This window comes from Phyllopteryx taeniolatus, chromosome 15 (assembly GCF_024500385.1).
Source record: "Phyllopteryx taeniolatus isolate TA_2022b chromosome 15, UOR_Ptae_1.2, whole genome shotgun sequence".
In the NCBI taxonomy this organism is placed as follows: domain Eukaryota; kingdom Metazoa; phylum Chordata; class Actinopteri; order Syngnathiformes; family Syngnathidae; genus Phyllopteryx; species Phyllopteryx taeniolatus.
In genome coordinates this window covers 1,043,434-1,058,881 of record NC_084516.1, presented here as the reverse complement: position 1 = coordinate 1,058,881, position 15,448 = coordinate 1,043,434, and the positions used below count along the sequence as shown (strand labels likewise).

The 15,448-nt window shown below is 49.3% G+C and overlaps 2 protein-coding genes across 8 annotated transcripts; one reads left to right on the top strand and one right to left on the bottom strand.

The window, feature by feature from the left end:
- Positions 1-2,524: 2,524 nt before the first annotated feature.
- On the top strand, positions 2,525-5,532 carry LOC133489926 (stanniocalcin-like). Its single transcript, XM_061799229.1, has 4 exons — positions 2,525-2,811; positions 2,881-3,023; positions 3,352-3,563; positions 5,088-5,532. The coding sequence occupies exons 1-4, from the start codon at positions 2,679-2,681 to the stop codon at positions 5,383-5,385; spliced, it is 786 nt and encodes a 261-aa protein (XP_061655213.1). The 5' UTR covers positions 2,525-2,678; the 3' UTR covers positions 5,386-5,532.
- An 84-nt stretch (positions 5,533-5,616) lies between these two features.
- LOC133489921 (fibroblast growth factor receptor 1-A-like) lies at positions 5,617-14,787 on the bottom strand. 7 transcript variants are annotated; one of them, XM_061799213.1, is made up of 17 exons: positions 14,493-14,787; positions 14,084-14,186; positions 13,301-13,435; positions 12,816-13,000; positions 12,221-12,344; positions 11,616-11,803; positions 11,395-11,539; positions 11,115-11,299; positions 10,234-10,358; positions 9,795-9,916; positions 9,607-9,717; positions 9,183-9,373; positions 8,798-8,920; positions 8,103-8,173; positions 7,843-7,980; positions 6,961-7,066; positions 5,617-5,993 (listed from the first exon to the last, which is right to left on the bottom strand). In XM_061799213.1, exons 2-17 carry the CDS (start codon positions 14,166-14,168, stop codon positions 5,919-5,921), a joined length of 2,109 nt encoding a protein of 702 aa, XP_061655197.1. In that variant the 5' UTR covers positions 14,169-14,186; positions 14,493-14,787; the 3' UTR covers positions 5,617-5,918. The 7 variants fall into 7 exon arrangements, with proteins under 7 accessions (XP_061655197.1, XP_061655200.1, XP_061655195.1 ...); XM_061799216.1 differs by lacking the exon at positions 12,221-12,344 and having other exon boundaries at positions 11,616-11,774; positions 14,493-14,782; XM_061799211.1 differs by lacking the exons at positions 13,301-13,435; positions 14,084-14,186; positions 14,493-14,787 and having other exon boundaries at positions 11,616-11,853; positions 12,221-12,407; positions 12,816-13,294.
- Positions 14,788-15,448: the final 661 nt, after the last annotated feature.

The window sequence follows — 15,448 nt, the reverse complement described above, 5'->3', positions numbered from 1 at the left end:
TGCAGACTGACAGCCACTCTGGCCAATCACATCAAGACCTTTTATGACGGACGGGAGACTGAACCAATTGAGATTTGGACCTGTTTCCGGCCAGCGAGAAAATTCCTCCCAGTGGTCGAGGCGGGGGTTAATCAAGTACTTCGTTACTAGACTTGAGTTGATTTTTCAGGTATTTGTACTTTACGTGAACGTTTACCTTCTGTTGACTTTTTTTTTATTCCTTACAACTGAGGAAGCACGCCCTGCCACAGGAGCTGTTGAGGCAGTTCTACAATCGGTCCTGCGTTCTTCCATCACAGTCTGGTTTGGTGCTGCTACAAACAAGGACGAACTCCGACTGCAACGGACAATCAAAACTGCTGAAAGGATTGTCGGTACCCCCACTACCCACCCTTGAGGACTTGCACGCTGCCAGAACTAAGACAAGGGCGTGCCAAATCCTCTCGGACTGTTGCAATATTAGTCATTCGAACTGCTCTTAGTGCTAGATGACTCTGCATCTTTTTGCACAATTATCAAAAAAATAAAGAATAATTTGTACCGGCATTACCAGATAACTATTAACCCTTTATTGCTCAGTGACTGTTTTTTGTCAATGTCTTTATGTCTCAAAGTGTTCTCTGTCAATTGTCTGTTGTCGTACTAGAGCGGCTCCGACTACCTGAGACAAATTCCTTCTGTTTTTTGGACATACTTGGCAAAATAAAGATGATTCTGATTCTGATTCTGATATTCGTTCTGGGGGGAAAAAACAAAATTCTGAGGATTTTTTTTGTTGGTTTGTTTTTTTATATATATTTTTTCAGGATTCTTATTTTTTTTAAGTAAAAAAACTGAAAATAACTATTCTGAATAATCAAAAGAAACTCATTCCTGGAAACAGAAAAATAATTACTCTGAAAAAAAGGGGAAAATATTCTGGAAAACAAACAAATATTACTCTGAAAAAAATGGAAACATTTGTATTCCTGAAAACAGAATAAATACTCAGAAAGACAGAATAAATTACTCTGAAAAACTGAAAAATTAAAATAATATTATTTTTAAAAATAATATTATTATAATATTATTTTTAAAAAAGAATAATTACTTTTTGCAAGTGAATGCAATGTTTCCATTATAATTACTCGGAAAAACAGAATATTAAAAAAAAAAGCCAAATAATAAATGACTCAAAAAACCTTTTAGTAAGTAAATGCAATATGTAAAAAATCTTTGAAAACAGAAATGTAACAATAAATGTCGATACAATATCGGTTTTCCCGATTTTCTGGGGGGTTCGGCTAAAACGGCAACCGGTGATGCGCTCGAGGTCCGGCGGCAGTCCCGCTTCCCCACCACATCAGAACCGGAGCACCTTCGTTCACATCAGCGGTTAGCAGGCGCAATTGCTAGTTACTTAGTTATAACTCTTACTACTTACTCAGCCTTTGCTAAACAGTTAGCATTCACGATTTGCATTAGCACACTAGCCATTAGCATTAGAGGTCAAAGAACGCTACCATTCAGCTCACTCATACTTATCATGTTATACGTACATCACACGTCTAATAGTGTCTTGAAAATCACTTAGACGCTCCTCTGTCGTCTTTGGCAAAGTTTTCCACTGGCCCGACACGGCGCGCGTCTGGAATAAATGTCTGTGCGGCAAACATGGACAGTGGGCAAATGGTTCTGGGCGCCGCAAATATGCTTTTAGGAATATTTTTTGATTGCCTCGAGGCCATTTTTGTGGTCCACTTAGCAGCTTTTTGTTCACAGCCCGAAATTTTGTGCAAGCACTTTGAGCTGCATTTGCATTTCACATGCATGAAAAGTGCCATAGAAATAAAGTTTGGATGACTTGACTGATTGGCAGCCAAGTGGCCACTGACGAAGTGGCACTTACTTCAAAATGATTCGTGGGGTCGTCGTTGTCGTGAGGAGGTCACGTGACCCACGGAAAAAGGTGTGTGTCTTATCAGCGTGTCGAACAGGAAGCGGTGACCTGTGCGGGTCAGGGGTCAACGGTCGCGATAAACATCGCACGACCGCAACACGCTCGCGTTGCCCTTAGATACTCTCCCAGCACACACGCGCACGCGCAGATAGTGTCAACGTCTCAATTTGGTTCAATTCAAAAGTGAAACTCATCTCATGGAGATGCACAGCACACACTCAGTGACATATTTCATGATTGTTTTGAAATATATGTCTAGGTTTGATGATTAGCGCTTTACAATCCATCAAAACTCAACAGAAACGATTTCAAATGTAGAAATGAGGCAGGAATTTGCCCACTGGAAAGTCTTTCACGAATCCATATCATGTAAGACGTTCCGTTTAGATGTACCTGTACGTTCAATAAATAAGAGATATGGATCTGTGCGTCTTTGTGCACTTGTGTGTGTGTGTGACTACTGCTTTTGTGCGTGTGCGCGGTTGTGCTTTAGTGAAACGAACCCACGCGCCCCCCCCCCCCGCCTCCCCCAACAAGAACGTGAGCAGAATGCCAATCACCCGGATGTGACTTTTTTTTTTTTTGCGCCATTCTTCCACGGCGACGTCAGCAATTAAGCACCGGCGCCGCGCTCCGATTGGCCCGAGCCGGTCCGGCGTCCTACAAAGAGCGCGCGAGCAGCCGCCAGCGTCACACCTTCCTCACACCTTCCTCCTCCTGGTCGTCGTCCCCGGCGAAGATGTGGTCGCGGTGGTCCCGGTCGTCTTGGTCTTCTGTGCTGCTGCTGGTGGCGGCGGCGGCGGCGGTGGCGGCGGCGTTGGCCGAGGAGGCGCCGGCGCCGCGGCGCGCCCGCTTCTCCTCCAACGGTCCCGGTGAGCCACGCAACATTTGGATCTTTTGAGTTGCTTTTCGGAAGCGATTTCACGATGTTGCGGTCGCAGCGGACGTGGCGCGCTGCCTGAACGGCGCGGTGGCGGTGGGCTGCGGCTTCTTCTCCTGCCTGGAAAACTCCACGTGCGACACGGACGGCATGCACGAGATCTGCGAGCTCTTCCTGCACGCCGCCGCCACCTTCAACACCGAGGTGGGATTGCGTCACCTTGACTTGTGACAAGTAACACGTTACATGGGGTTATTTTTAACTTGCAACGCATGTAACATGTGACAGGTGAGCTGTCACATGTGACTTGCGTGTTCAGTGTGACGCGTAACGCACTACTTGTTGTTGCACGTGACATGTACTACTCGTAACGTGACTTTGCATGGGACACGTGACATGTTTCTCACAGCACATATAAGTTACAGTACATGAAACCTGTTGATGTCACTTGCGCCACGCTACCGTAACATGTCGACAGCTCGAGCGATGTGGCTAACTGGCGTGCGTGCGTGTGCGGCCTTGGCATGTATAGGGCAAGACCTTCGTTAAGAAGAGTCTGCACTGCGTGGCTCAGGGGATCGGCAGTAAAGTTTTCCAGACCATCCGCCGCTGCAACATCTTCCAGAGGATGATCGCCGAGGTCCAGGAGGAATGTTTCGTGGCGCACGACATCTGCGCCGTGGCGCGCGCCAACCCGCAGGCGTTCGCCGACGTCGTGCAAGTGCCCGCGCACTTCCCCAACAGGTCGCAACTCAACGCTTTGACTTGTCGCACGTTTCGTTGGTGACGCAGTAGCTCATGTCATATCTAACGTAAACTGTCAACATTGAAAAAATGTGCAGTGGAACCAAGATAGAACGGACTAATAGGGGCGTGGGCGGGGCGTCCGATATAGCCGATTGTCTGTTACATCGAAGCGCTTTTTTATTTTTTTAGGCTATATGAACCCATATTACTGTACAATAGAAAATGATGGTTTTGTAGGGCTTTTTCGTGGCCGAAAACCCCAGTACAGTAAAAAGTGATTCTAAATAAATATTGCAAAAAAAGCTTAAATGTTTGAAAGTTTCACATTTCATCCAAACTTTGCTTGGTCATGTGAAATTGTTGACATACAGTACTCATCGTAGGCCAGTCGCTTTCATGAGTGCAAGGAATTAGTGTACTTCCTAGTTCCAAATCCGTTGCCAAAGGCGAACGGCTTGACAAAAAAAAAAAAAAAAAAAACTGTTACTGTAGCAAAAATTGCATGTTCCAGACTCTAAAGACTTTTGTTTTGTACTCCTCAGAGTTAACGCTGCAGCCATGTCGCTCGCTCTCACTCTACGCACAATAGACAATAGATACGATCATCATCACTTGGGCGCCACGTCTTTTGGAAGTGGATCTAGTCACATTGTATATCTGTGACTCAGAAATACATCGGTCCCGTTCTCAGCCTGCATTGCGCCACAGTGTCAGTAAACAACAGCGGACAATTCTGGAACTAACAGACTTTGTCAACAGCACTTTAAGAAACAAATGGAAACTATTTTTGGACACATTGGTCAGTCCCGACAGTTCATTTGATCCGATATCTGTTATGTCAGGGTCCGTTTCGTCAAGGTTCCACTGGACTTGTAACGTGACTTGTGAGATGTTACAAGTGACTTGAGAGGTTTGGGGACCCTTAACATGTGACACGGAATGTTACTTGTGAGAGTTGTAACATTCAGTGTTGGGGAGTAACCAATTACAAGTAACGAGATTTTGTCATTTAATTAAAAATGTCCGAAAGAATGATCTATTGTTTAAATCCACTTTTTAAGGAAACATGCAAGGGCCCTGTTGATATATTCATTGAAATGTAATTAGTTATACATATTACTTTGAGGACGTGACTATTGCGACATTTTTAACAGCCTAACTAGTAATTGTAACCAAATACAATCCCAAAATCATCTTCCTACACTGGTCACGTTACTCGTAACATGTTAATGTGCTACTTATAACACATTACACGCTACTTGTGACTTTTAACATGCGACTTATGACATTACTTGTAATACGTCATAAGTCACAGGTAACGTTATTCATGACACAACGTACGCAACAAGTTCATTGTGACGTTGTCATGACAAATAAGGAGTGTCGCCTCCTGCTGGTGTGGAGCTTCCATGTTTGTTCAAGTGCAACGTTCTTTTTTATTTTTTTTATTTTTTTTTTTTTTATAGCTAGTAGTATACCGTATACGTAGCGCGTACATCGCTGTATTTGTTCGCGGCGCAGGTACTACAGCACGCTGCTGCAGACGCTGCAGGCGTGCGACGAGCAGACGGTGGCGGCGGTGCGTTCGGGCCTGCTGGGACGTTTGGGCCCCGACATGGAGACCTTCCTGCAGATGGTCCAGAACAAAGAGTGCGACGCGGGCCAGGCCGCCGCCCCCTTCGACGACCCGTCCAGCTGGAGGAACGTGCCCGTCTTCAACATCCAGCCCGGCTTCCGGGGTCGCGACCCCACCCACCTCTTCGCCCGCAAGCGCTCGCTGGATGAAAAGGAGGCGGGGCCCGCCGGCCCGCGCCAGTAGACCCCAGATCGCACCCGAGATTTCCTTTCTTCTCTCCACTAATTTATGCGACAGCAGCCGACGACGTGCCGGACGACACTTCGCGCTGGCCGCGAAGTGTCGCCCGCGACAACATTTGGCAACGTAATAAAAAGTTTGATGCATCCAGATGGGCTTCATGTGATCCATTTGCAACTCCCACACCAGCCACCAGAGGACGACAAAACACTCAAAAAAACCACTCCACCATGATCACGTTGACAAACCAAGAAATCTTCTATTATAATGATTGTCATTCTGCTGAGCTGGAGTGACTCGTTGACAGCCAATGTCAGAGCGCATAATCAAAAATAGTGGAACTAAAAAGATGAAATGATTATTTTCACTGTTACAAACTCTTCAAAACACTTTTTTGGGGGTTCCTTTTCACAATTATCAACAATATTTACACGCGTTATAAACAACAAACACAACGGACCGAGACGCCTCATGTACTTCCTGCTTTGAAGCTCCTCCTCCTGGATGATGATGATGATGACGATCCAGGAGCGCGTCTACGTGGAGCCGGTTGAGGGGCTGGAGCCCAGCGGAGGATTCTGGATGAGGGGGTTGGACAAGTCCAGGTAGTCCTGGGGGAGGCAAAACAATGACCCTGCTAAACGCTAACAAGCTAACAATGCTACAAGCGGTAGGAAATGAGACCATACGTTCGCAATGCGATCATCATTAGCTGTTGCTAAGCAATGTTAGCCGTTAGCTCGTGGTGGGCAAGTGAAGCCTCATGAAGCGCTGAGGCTTTCGTAACAATTGTGCCGAAAACACAATTGTGCCGAAAAAGATTCAATAAATGATGATATCGTCATGACAATAAAATATGCAGATGCTCTCCCCCATATTCTAAAACACATTCCAGATGAACCCAAATAATTAATGCTAATTATATTAAGGCTTACATGTTGGTTGGTTGTCATTGGCTCAGAATGCGTTGAAACGCCATGAGCCAATGAAACGTTTCGAAACAATTTGAAGGAATGAAACGCGAAGCGAAACAGCGACCATCTGTCACGTGACACTGGTGTTTTGATACAAGCTTTTCGAATCGTTTCGTTTCGAATCGCTCCGCTTCAGGAAGAGTGACACGAGCTCCAAAGCCTCGGTATAATTTGCCCAGCACTACCGTTAGCAATGCTAGTATGATTATATGTTAATCAGCAATGCTAGCATTAGCAAAGCTATCATCATTAGCTGTTGGCAATGCTAGCATTAGCTCATGGATAATGATGTTAGCCATTAGCAACGCTATCATCATGAGCTGTTGCTTAGCAATGTTAGCCATTAGCAATACTAGCTTTAGCTCTTGTATAGTGATGCTAGCCGTTAGCAATACTAGCAGTATTAGCTATTGGAAAGCAATGTTATCCATTCCTAATGCTAGCAGCTTTAGCTGTTGCTTGACAATGCTAGCAGCATTAGCAGTTGCTTAGCTATGCTAGCTATTAGCAATGCTAGCAGCATTAGCTGTTGCCTAACAATGTTAGCCTTTAGCAATGCCAGCTGTTAGCAATGTTAGCAGCATTAGCCGGCGACCGCAACTACCTGGTTGGCGAGCGCGGTGAGCATTGCGTCCAACCGCCGGACGAGCGTCGGGAAGGTGGGCCGGCGGGACGGGACGTCGTGCCAGCAGTCTCGCATCATCACGTAGCTGACAAACCACAGCAAGGTAGATTGAGCAACTCATTTATAGACAATACAGAGCTACTATATGTGTGAGAGGCTGTCAGGAATACACGGTAATTCAGGCTTACCGCTCACACTCAACGCAAATGTTCTCATTCTCTACTGAAACGTTCTCACAGCCACAATGGAATTTTTTTTTCAGTCACACATGCTGCTGAAATGCTCTCTCACATACAAATGAAAACACTCTCTAACACACTACTGAAACACGTACACTTGAAAACGTTTTGCTCACACCTCTTGAAACGTTCTCTTAAACACAACTGAAACACTCTCACACTACTGAAACACACACAAAGTGAGATGCTCTCTCACACACGACTGACATGCTCCCTTAACCACACTTAACAATCTCACACAGACAACGGAAATTATTTCACTCATAATATTGAAATGCTCTCTCACACACCGAAACGCTCACACGCACAACTGGAAATATTTTCACTTGCTCTCTCAGTACTCAAACACACATGCATTTAACTCTAACACTCTCACGCCCTACTGAAACACTCAGGCATGACTCAAACGCTGACACACATCATATTGAAATTCTCTCACACATTTAAAACTGAATGGCTCTCACACGCACGCAACTGAAAAGTTATTCAGTCACACATACTCACACGGGACTGAAATGCTCTCATATAATATACAGAAGCGCTCTCACATCCCACACGTGTGTGAGAGCATTTCAACAGAGTGTGAGAGCGTGTCAGTTGCGACTTGATTCATGCTACTCACAGCTGTTGCGTGGAGGCGTAAGGTTTGTCCAGGCGGTGACCTTCCTTCAGAAGTTTGAAGAGATCCTCCACGGGGACGCCGGGATACGGAGACGCTCCCAGCGTGAAGATTTCCCACAGCAGGATGCCGAAAGACCACCTGAGCCCACAACAAAAACCCTTGGACACGTTCCACTAGTGGGCGCTAGCTCCGAGCGTTTGAATTCTCACGTGTGCTCGCCGGTTAGCGTACGTTAACGTTATGACAACAAAGAGACTCACACGTCACTTTGGTGCGTGTAGACGCGGTCAAACAAAGCTTCAGGCGCCATCCACTTGACGGGCAAAGGACCCTGAACCACACAAACACCACAAGGTTACCAAGGAACACATCTCATCCACTTACAGCTTCTTTTCTGGTCTGGACTGGTTTACTGATTCTGGTCTTGTCGTTTTGTTAGGACTGTTCTCAAGTAATCTGATCTCTTCCACACTGTTTTACTCTTGTCTGGACTGTTCCGGTCTCTTCTGGACTATTCTGGAGTATTCCAATCTGCACCGCTCTGGACTCTTCTGGAGTGTTCTAATCGTTTCCAGATTATCTGTTATGTTATTGTCTGGACTGTTCATGTTTGTACTGTACTTGTCTGGTCTGCACTAGACTTGACTGGACTGGTCTGTTTTGTACTGAGAATAGTTCTATTTTGGTTTGATCTGTTTAGGTCTGGAGCATTCTGTTCTGTTCTGAACTGCACTGCTCCAGTTTGGACCCATCCGGTCTGTGATAATCTCATGTAGCCTGTCCCAGTTAGGACTGTTCAGGTCTGTTCTGGACTGGTCTGATTTGGACTGGACTGTTTGGGTCTGGACTGTTTTGCATTGTGCTGGAATGCCCCATTTAGTATTATTCTGATCTGTTGTAGTTTGTGTGTTCTGGTTTTTGATTGGACTGTTTGGATTGTTGTGGTGCTTCTCACATTGGTAGTTTTCTTGTAGTAGTCCACGTGGTGCACGTCTCTGGCCAGGCCAAAGTCTGCGATCTTCATGACGAGGTCGTGCGTGACCAGAACATTACGGGCCGCCAAGTCTCTGTGGACGCACTGAACACAGAAGAGCAGACAGCAACACCGGGTGAACAATCACTCACTCGTTCCGTTTTTTTTCTTTGGGGTTGGTCAAAAGGAGAAAGTCTTCTGGATCAAACCAAAGACTTTGGAAGAACTTGAAGGCCAAACGCGAGAAGTTGGCTTCTCTCCCCCGAGGGTTCCTGGTGAAATCAGTTAACGCCATTGCTCGCCGGCTCGAGAACCTGCTAGCAAACTTCGGTGCCCGTAGCCAATGTTGACGATGTCATCAAATCACCTTCTTCGATGCCAGGTACGCCATTCCTCGGCCCACCTGGTACGCCGCCGACACCAGCTCTTGGAGATCCACGCCGCCTGGCGGCCCCTCAGCCGAGCGGCCCCAGTACTCTGAGTCGGGCGGGCGACGCGCACGGAGGTGCTCCCTGAGGTTCCCCCGGGAGGCGTACTCCACCACCACGTACAGGGGCCCTGCGGAACACCGTCAACGACACAGATGGGATCGAGTCTCAAGTAAGACCCACGTCGTTGTCTTGGGCAAGCAAGGGTCACGTTGACAGTGGTGGGACGTAGCAAGTGTATTTTTCTGGTATCTGCACTTCACGTGTGATTCCTTTTGCCAGGTTATTTGCAGGAGAGATGGGGACTTAATGCTTCAAATCCTCATCTATGGCAAACACTGTTCAGCCTGAGGACTGGCTCACCGTCGCGCGTGCAGGCGCCAATCAGGTTGATGATGTTCTTGTGGCGACCGACCATCTTCATCATCTCCATCTCCGAGACGAGGTCCATCAGGTCCTTCTCGCCGGCGTCGGCTGCTCGCCACACGAAGCCCCGCGTCAGCGTCGGACAACGAGGAAGGAACTGAAGTGTACGGCGGGCGGCCGCTCACCTTTCACCGTCTTCACCGCCACCTCGGTGACGCACGCCGGACGCTCCTTGTCCAGGCCGACGACCTCCGCCAAGGCCACCTGCCCGAAGCAGCCCTCGCCCAGCGGCTTGCCCAACGTCAGCCTAAAAACACAAACGCGCCGTGAGACCACCGAACGCGGAGCGAGGCGGCGAAACCGGACGGACCTGGACCACCGCAAACAAATTCCACTCGGGGACTGACTTTCACACACATACTGATCATTTCTCATCGGGAAAGTGGCCGGAGTCTATCCCAGCTGACTTTGGGCGGGAGGCATGGTGGTGCCTCGCCAATTGCAGGCAACATATAGACAAACAAACATTCACACCTAGAGAAAATGTAGAGTCTTCAATGAAGCTAACACGGTAACAGGTTTTTGGAATGTGGCAGGAAGCGGGAGTACCCGTAGAAAACTCACCTTTCACGAGGAAGTTCCCACCGAGGATCGTACGGCAGCGCGCAGTCGGCAGACACGGCGGAGGGACGAGACGGACACACGGAAGACAAATTGGACCGGCCGGACCACGACGACCCCAGAGACACCTGTGGGGACGCTGCCGGCTGTTAGCGTGGCGGGCTACGTGGCAATTAGCCACAGGTCAAGTCAGACGTAAGTGGCCCATCTTAGGACTTGAGACTTGCTTGGCTAACTAAAACTGCTGAAAGACTCTACTTGACTTCGACTTGAACTACATGACCGGACGAGTCTTACCCGTTTACATTTTAACATTTCAATGTAGTGTAGCATTTTTTGTGAAGCTGACAATGCAGTACGCTATGATGCGGCGTGCAGAGGCCACCTCATGAAGCCAGAATTGCGGAGGGGGATCCAAACCTTAGTCCATTTGGATCCAAGGATTGTTTTTGATCAAATGGGGAAAAAGACGATGGCAACGTGCGAGGCTTGCAACTCAGAGATGAGAGACACAACAACTACGACGTCCAACTTTCATCTGTTACTATAAAAGCCACAAAGACAGGTCAACTCAGTTAACCTGAGCAAACATCAAGTAAGACAATGACGAGACAGTAACAGAACATTGAAAAAAATGTGATTGTGAAAGTGTTTGTACAGCTAACGCAACACAAGTGCAACGCCAACATGTGACTCTAAGTTGTGATTCAGCAAAATTGCATCACTTGACTTACAACTTGCTTGAAAATTATTAGGGACTTCACTTCCCTTGCTTGATTTTTACCACAGTAACTTGCTTGAAACTTTTCAGTTGGGACTTGAGACTTACACGTGACTCCCTCCCACCTGCGCTATTAGCTACTATTGCTAACGCCGGCAATCACCTGTTTCTTCAGCGCGACGCTCTTGGCGAGTTTGTGGACGGCCGGCGGGCTCCCGGGAGCGACGCCCTTCCTGGGGGCGGAGCACAGCTTACAGATGATGGCGGTGAAGGTCAGCGTGACCGCGATGAAGAAGCCGAGGCAGTAGAAGAAGATGTGAGCGTAGCTGCGGGAAAGGGGCGGGTCTGCTGGGGGGACGGTGACAAATCAAAACACCAAGGCGCTAACAGAGAGGAAAGGGCAAGAGCAGGAAGGTGTGGAAGCTAAACGCAGCTTTGCTTACCCTCCAGCACGGTGAGCCAGGCCGATTGGTGCGAGACGCCGATGGAGTTGGCGGCCACACACGCATACTCGCCGGCGTCTGCGGCGCTAACGTTGGTCAACGTGAGGCTCGCCAGGTCGTCTTCCGACGTGTTGACGCTCCCCTCCTGAACGCAAACACGAGTGACCTGCAGCTGGCTGGCGGTAGAGCAAAGCACTCGGGGGCGCCATCGCACGTCGCACCTTGACGACGAGGCCGCCGGGGCGCCCGTCGGGTCCGACGGGCTGGCCGGCGTAGTCGGCCTTGATCCACTGCACGTGAGGCTGCAAGTCGCTGTACACGCGACACGCGAAGCGCACCTCGTCGCCCGCCACGGCCGTCTGATTGGCCGGAAGGCCCGCCTGGAGGATGGGCCTGTGAGTGGGGCGCTCTGCCCACCGCCACGTCCATGTTACTTGCATAGCCTCGTCATTATGTGGGCTTCGTGCGATGTGATCAATTTAGTCATAGTTTAGCTCACCGATAGCTTATCGAACACGGACATCGGTTATGTGTTTAATTGTCAAGACAATGTAGAGCAAAGGGCCTATCTCGCCGGCGGAGACCTCGCCGCGGAGACCAAAGAATTGCTTGCGGAGACGCGGCGACGTCTGCCCGGCCGAGACTCGAAAAAGTCTCCAGAAGGTCTTGGAAAAAAAAATCCAACATGTTTGAATTTAGCGCGACTCCCTGGCAACCCGGGCGGGGAGACTCGAGTCGCCGTCGGGTCGCCAACTCGTCTCCAGGCCAGTGAGCTAGGCCCTCGATAGACCGACGGATTCGGGATGTGGCGGTCATGTGATCTTACCGACGACGTCGAGCGTGAAGCGGTGTTGAATGCGCCCGTGCGTGTTGTGTGCGACACACGTGTAGTTTCCTTTGTCCGAGGGCAGCACCGTCGCCAGGGCGAGCGTCCACGCGTGTTCTCGGATCTGAAGTCGGTCCGCACCACAGACGACATGCAGACTTGTTTTCAATTGAAGATCTCAGGTCAACTGTTTGCATGTGACGTGATCTATTACGATCTGGTAATAGATCGCTACGCCGCTACGTTTAATCAGAGCAGCCGATTCACAGAGCCGGACATTTTCCTTTCCCGGAGTGTTTTTTCCCCCCTCGGAGTCCGCCTCCAGGCCCCGGAGCGCGCGAGCGCCCCGAGGCGAGCGCCGAGTGGGCAAACGACGACGTCGGCGGGCATTTACGTCGAGACACAACGCGGCCTCACAACATTCCGATTCATCGTTGACATGACAAAAAAATACTTTTTGCTGGTCTGTGAAACCAAATCCGATTTTCGGCCTGTTTATCCTGATTGAGGTGTTTACACGGAGCATTTTCATTGGCTTTGAATATGAGGATCCACGTGAACCCGGCTAACGTACGTACAGTATGAATCTTCTGACCTTGTAGCCGCCGATCCGTTGCTGTCGTGTCACGTAATTTCCGTCCTTGTACCAGTCGAGCGTGGGGGCGGGGCTTCCCGTCGCCGGGCAACGGAACTTGACCGTTCCGCTGGCGGGGACAGCGTACAGCGTCCGCCTCATTTTGTCCGGAGACGACCAGCGAGGAGGCGACGCCAGCGACAACGCTAACCAGGAGAGACCGCGGCGGTTGAACGAGCGTCTTGGTTTCAGGGCGCCGGGAGGGACGGAGAGAAACAGCGGGAAGAGGAAGAAGGTGAGGAAGAGAACGGCAAGGGGAAGAGAAAGAGGGAGAGAGGGGAAAAGGAACAAACGGCAAGAGGAAGTGCATGAAGAGGGACAGGAAAGAGGAAGAGGAGAGGAAGAATAGAAGAAGAAGAGAAAGAGAGGAGGTGAAAGAAGGGGGAGGACAGGAAGACGAGTGGAAGAGGAAGAAAAGAAGACGAAGAGCACGGTTGTCGACTCACGTCGTTGCCGTGGTGGTCGTCGTTTGCTTTCGTTGCTCTTCGTCACGTCGTCATCCTCGTGCTTGCTTTCCTCCGATGACGACTCGACTTCATCTTCATCCTCCTCATCCTCAGACGACACGGTCGCCGGAGCGACTGAAACGAGAACGCGACCTTTCAACTCTGCCGTTCTCTTCCGCTTTTTACGTTCCGGTCGGTGCTTTGGATGACCTTTGAAGGACTTTTCTTCCTTTTTGGATGTTTCCTCGAAAAAGGCCATTGACGCCATTATTTCCAATAATAAAGTGATAAGGAAAAATGTTTGTGTTGCATTATTCGTGCACAGCGTGCGGGGAACACGAGGCCATGCTGACCTCGTGACAAATGTGCACAATTTATTTAGACAACAAGTTCGACCAAAAAGTACAAAAGGATCACGATGAAACTGCTCCAAAGTCGCTCCGAATAACTCTTTGATATTCATATGATTTCTATGTACATGCATATCATAATATAATCTTATATAATGATGAATACTTAATGACCTAGCTGTTTTCTATCTGTCTCGGAGTGCAACAATACACGTATGTGTGTGGAAGTCCCATTTGACTGCGCACACATTGTGAAGGCGCGTGTACAGGAAGTTGAAGAAGGCTGGGTTTGTCTTCTCGGGGGAATTCGCCGGGTGGCGACCTATCCCGGCTAACTCGAGCGTTAGCTACAAATGTCGCGTCGCTCAAACGCCTCAACGCCAAACGAGAATAGGACTGAGGAACCCTAGCGACCAGTCCGGGGCGGTCTCACCTGCGTCCGAGCGGTCGCCGCGGGCGGAGGGGCGTGACCCGGCGACTGGAAGTAGCAACATGAGGACCAATGGCAGCAGCGGCATCTTGCGGGAAGTCGCAATCTAAATGTCGTCCGAAAAAAAACAGAATGGACTCAATTCGAGTTGGAAGCCTTACGTCAGGCCCCCCCACACACCGCGGAGTGGGCGGGGCCATCCGCAGAAAGATTTCCTCCGTGCCGGCCGACACACTTCAAACTTTTGACAGTCGGGGTTTAGTGCACGTGTGACGTCATCACGACTGACCAACGCGCGCTTGTGTGTCGCCACGTGACGTGTACTGGCGACACGCGACAAAGTCCAACAAACAAAAACACACAAAACCTCTTTGTCGGAACCGGACGGGAGTCAAAACGTTCGGAGTCGTACCGCAACCTCGTCGTCCAATCAGCTGCGAGGAGCACGCGAGGAGCACTCGTCCACGTCTTCTTTCAGTCCTGCGCCGCACAGATCGTAGTCTTCGTCATCTTCATCATCAGCAGCTCGACTGTCAGGGGAGAGAGCGCGGGCATGCGCTCTGTGGCGTGCACGAGCACCTCCCTGGGGGAGGGGCTAACTTTCTCTCAGTCTCAAATTTATCCATCCATCTATCTATCCGTGGTGTTGCCTTCAGGGACAGTCTGAATTTGCAGATGTTTCCCAAACAGAGCGATTCTGTCTAATCCAATCGTATCTTGGATATGAGATGTCAGTGACGCGTGCAGACGCACAGAGGACGATTGTGGGAATTCCGAGTACACCAAAGACGCCGGGAAGAGGACACGGCAATCATTGTGACGTCATCAAGCGGCGACTGTTGTTTTCCTGATGGTCGACATTTCAACAAAACACATTTGACATGTTAATAGTCCATATTCACATTGTCTCATATGTCACTCGGTCTGTGGATGATGTGCCGGGGACACACACACACACACGCACGCGCGCTGTGGGTGGGTCGGTCCCAGACCGGAATGCGGCGCATCTGGAACATTCCAGCGCACCAATCCCTGACCCACACTTCCTGTTTGCTTCCCCTACGAGGTCACAGTGCGGCTAGCGTCATGTACCAGTATGCTTTGTTCTCACCAATAATTAACACATTCGCTGCCATTGACGGCTTTAGAAGTCAAATATCCATGTTAACTGGGAAGACTGGCAGCGAACGAGTTAAGCGCACTTGGAGTCAGGCAAAACTGCACTAGTTGACACCTGCGTGCCACTAGTGGCATTACAAAATTCGACTTGTTCAAATCGAGCACTTCACTGGTAGCACTAGTCAACTTTTAGCTCTAGTTCAGCTTTTTCACACACACTATTTGTTTCTAGTATGTTGGAAGATAATT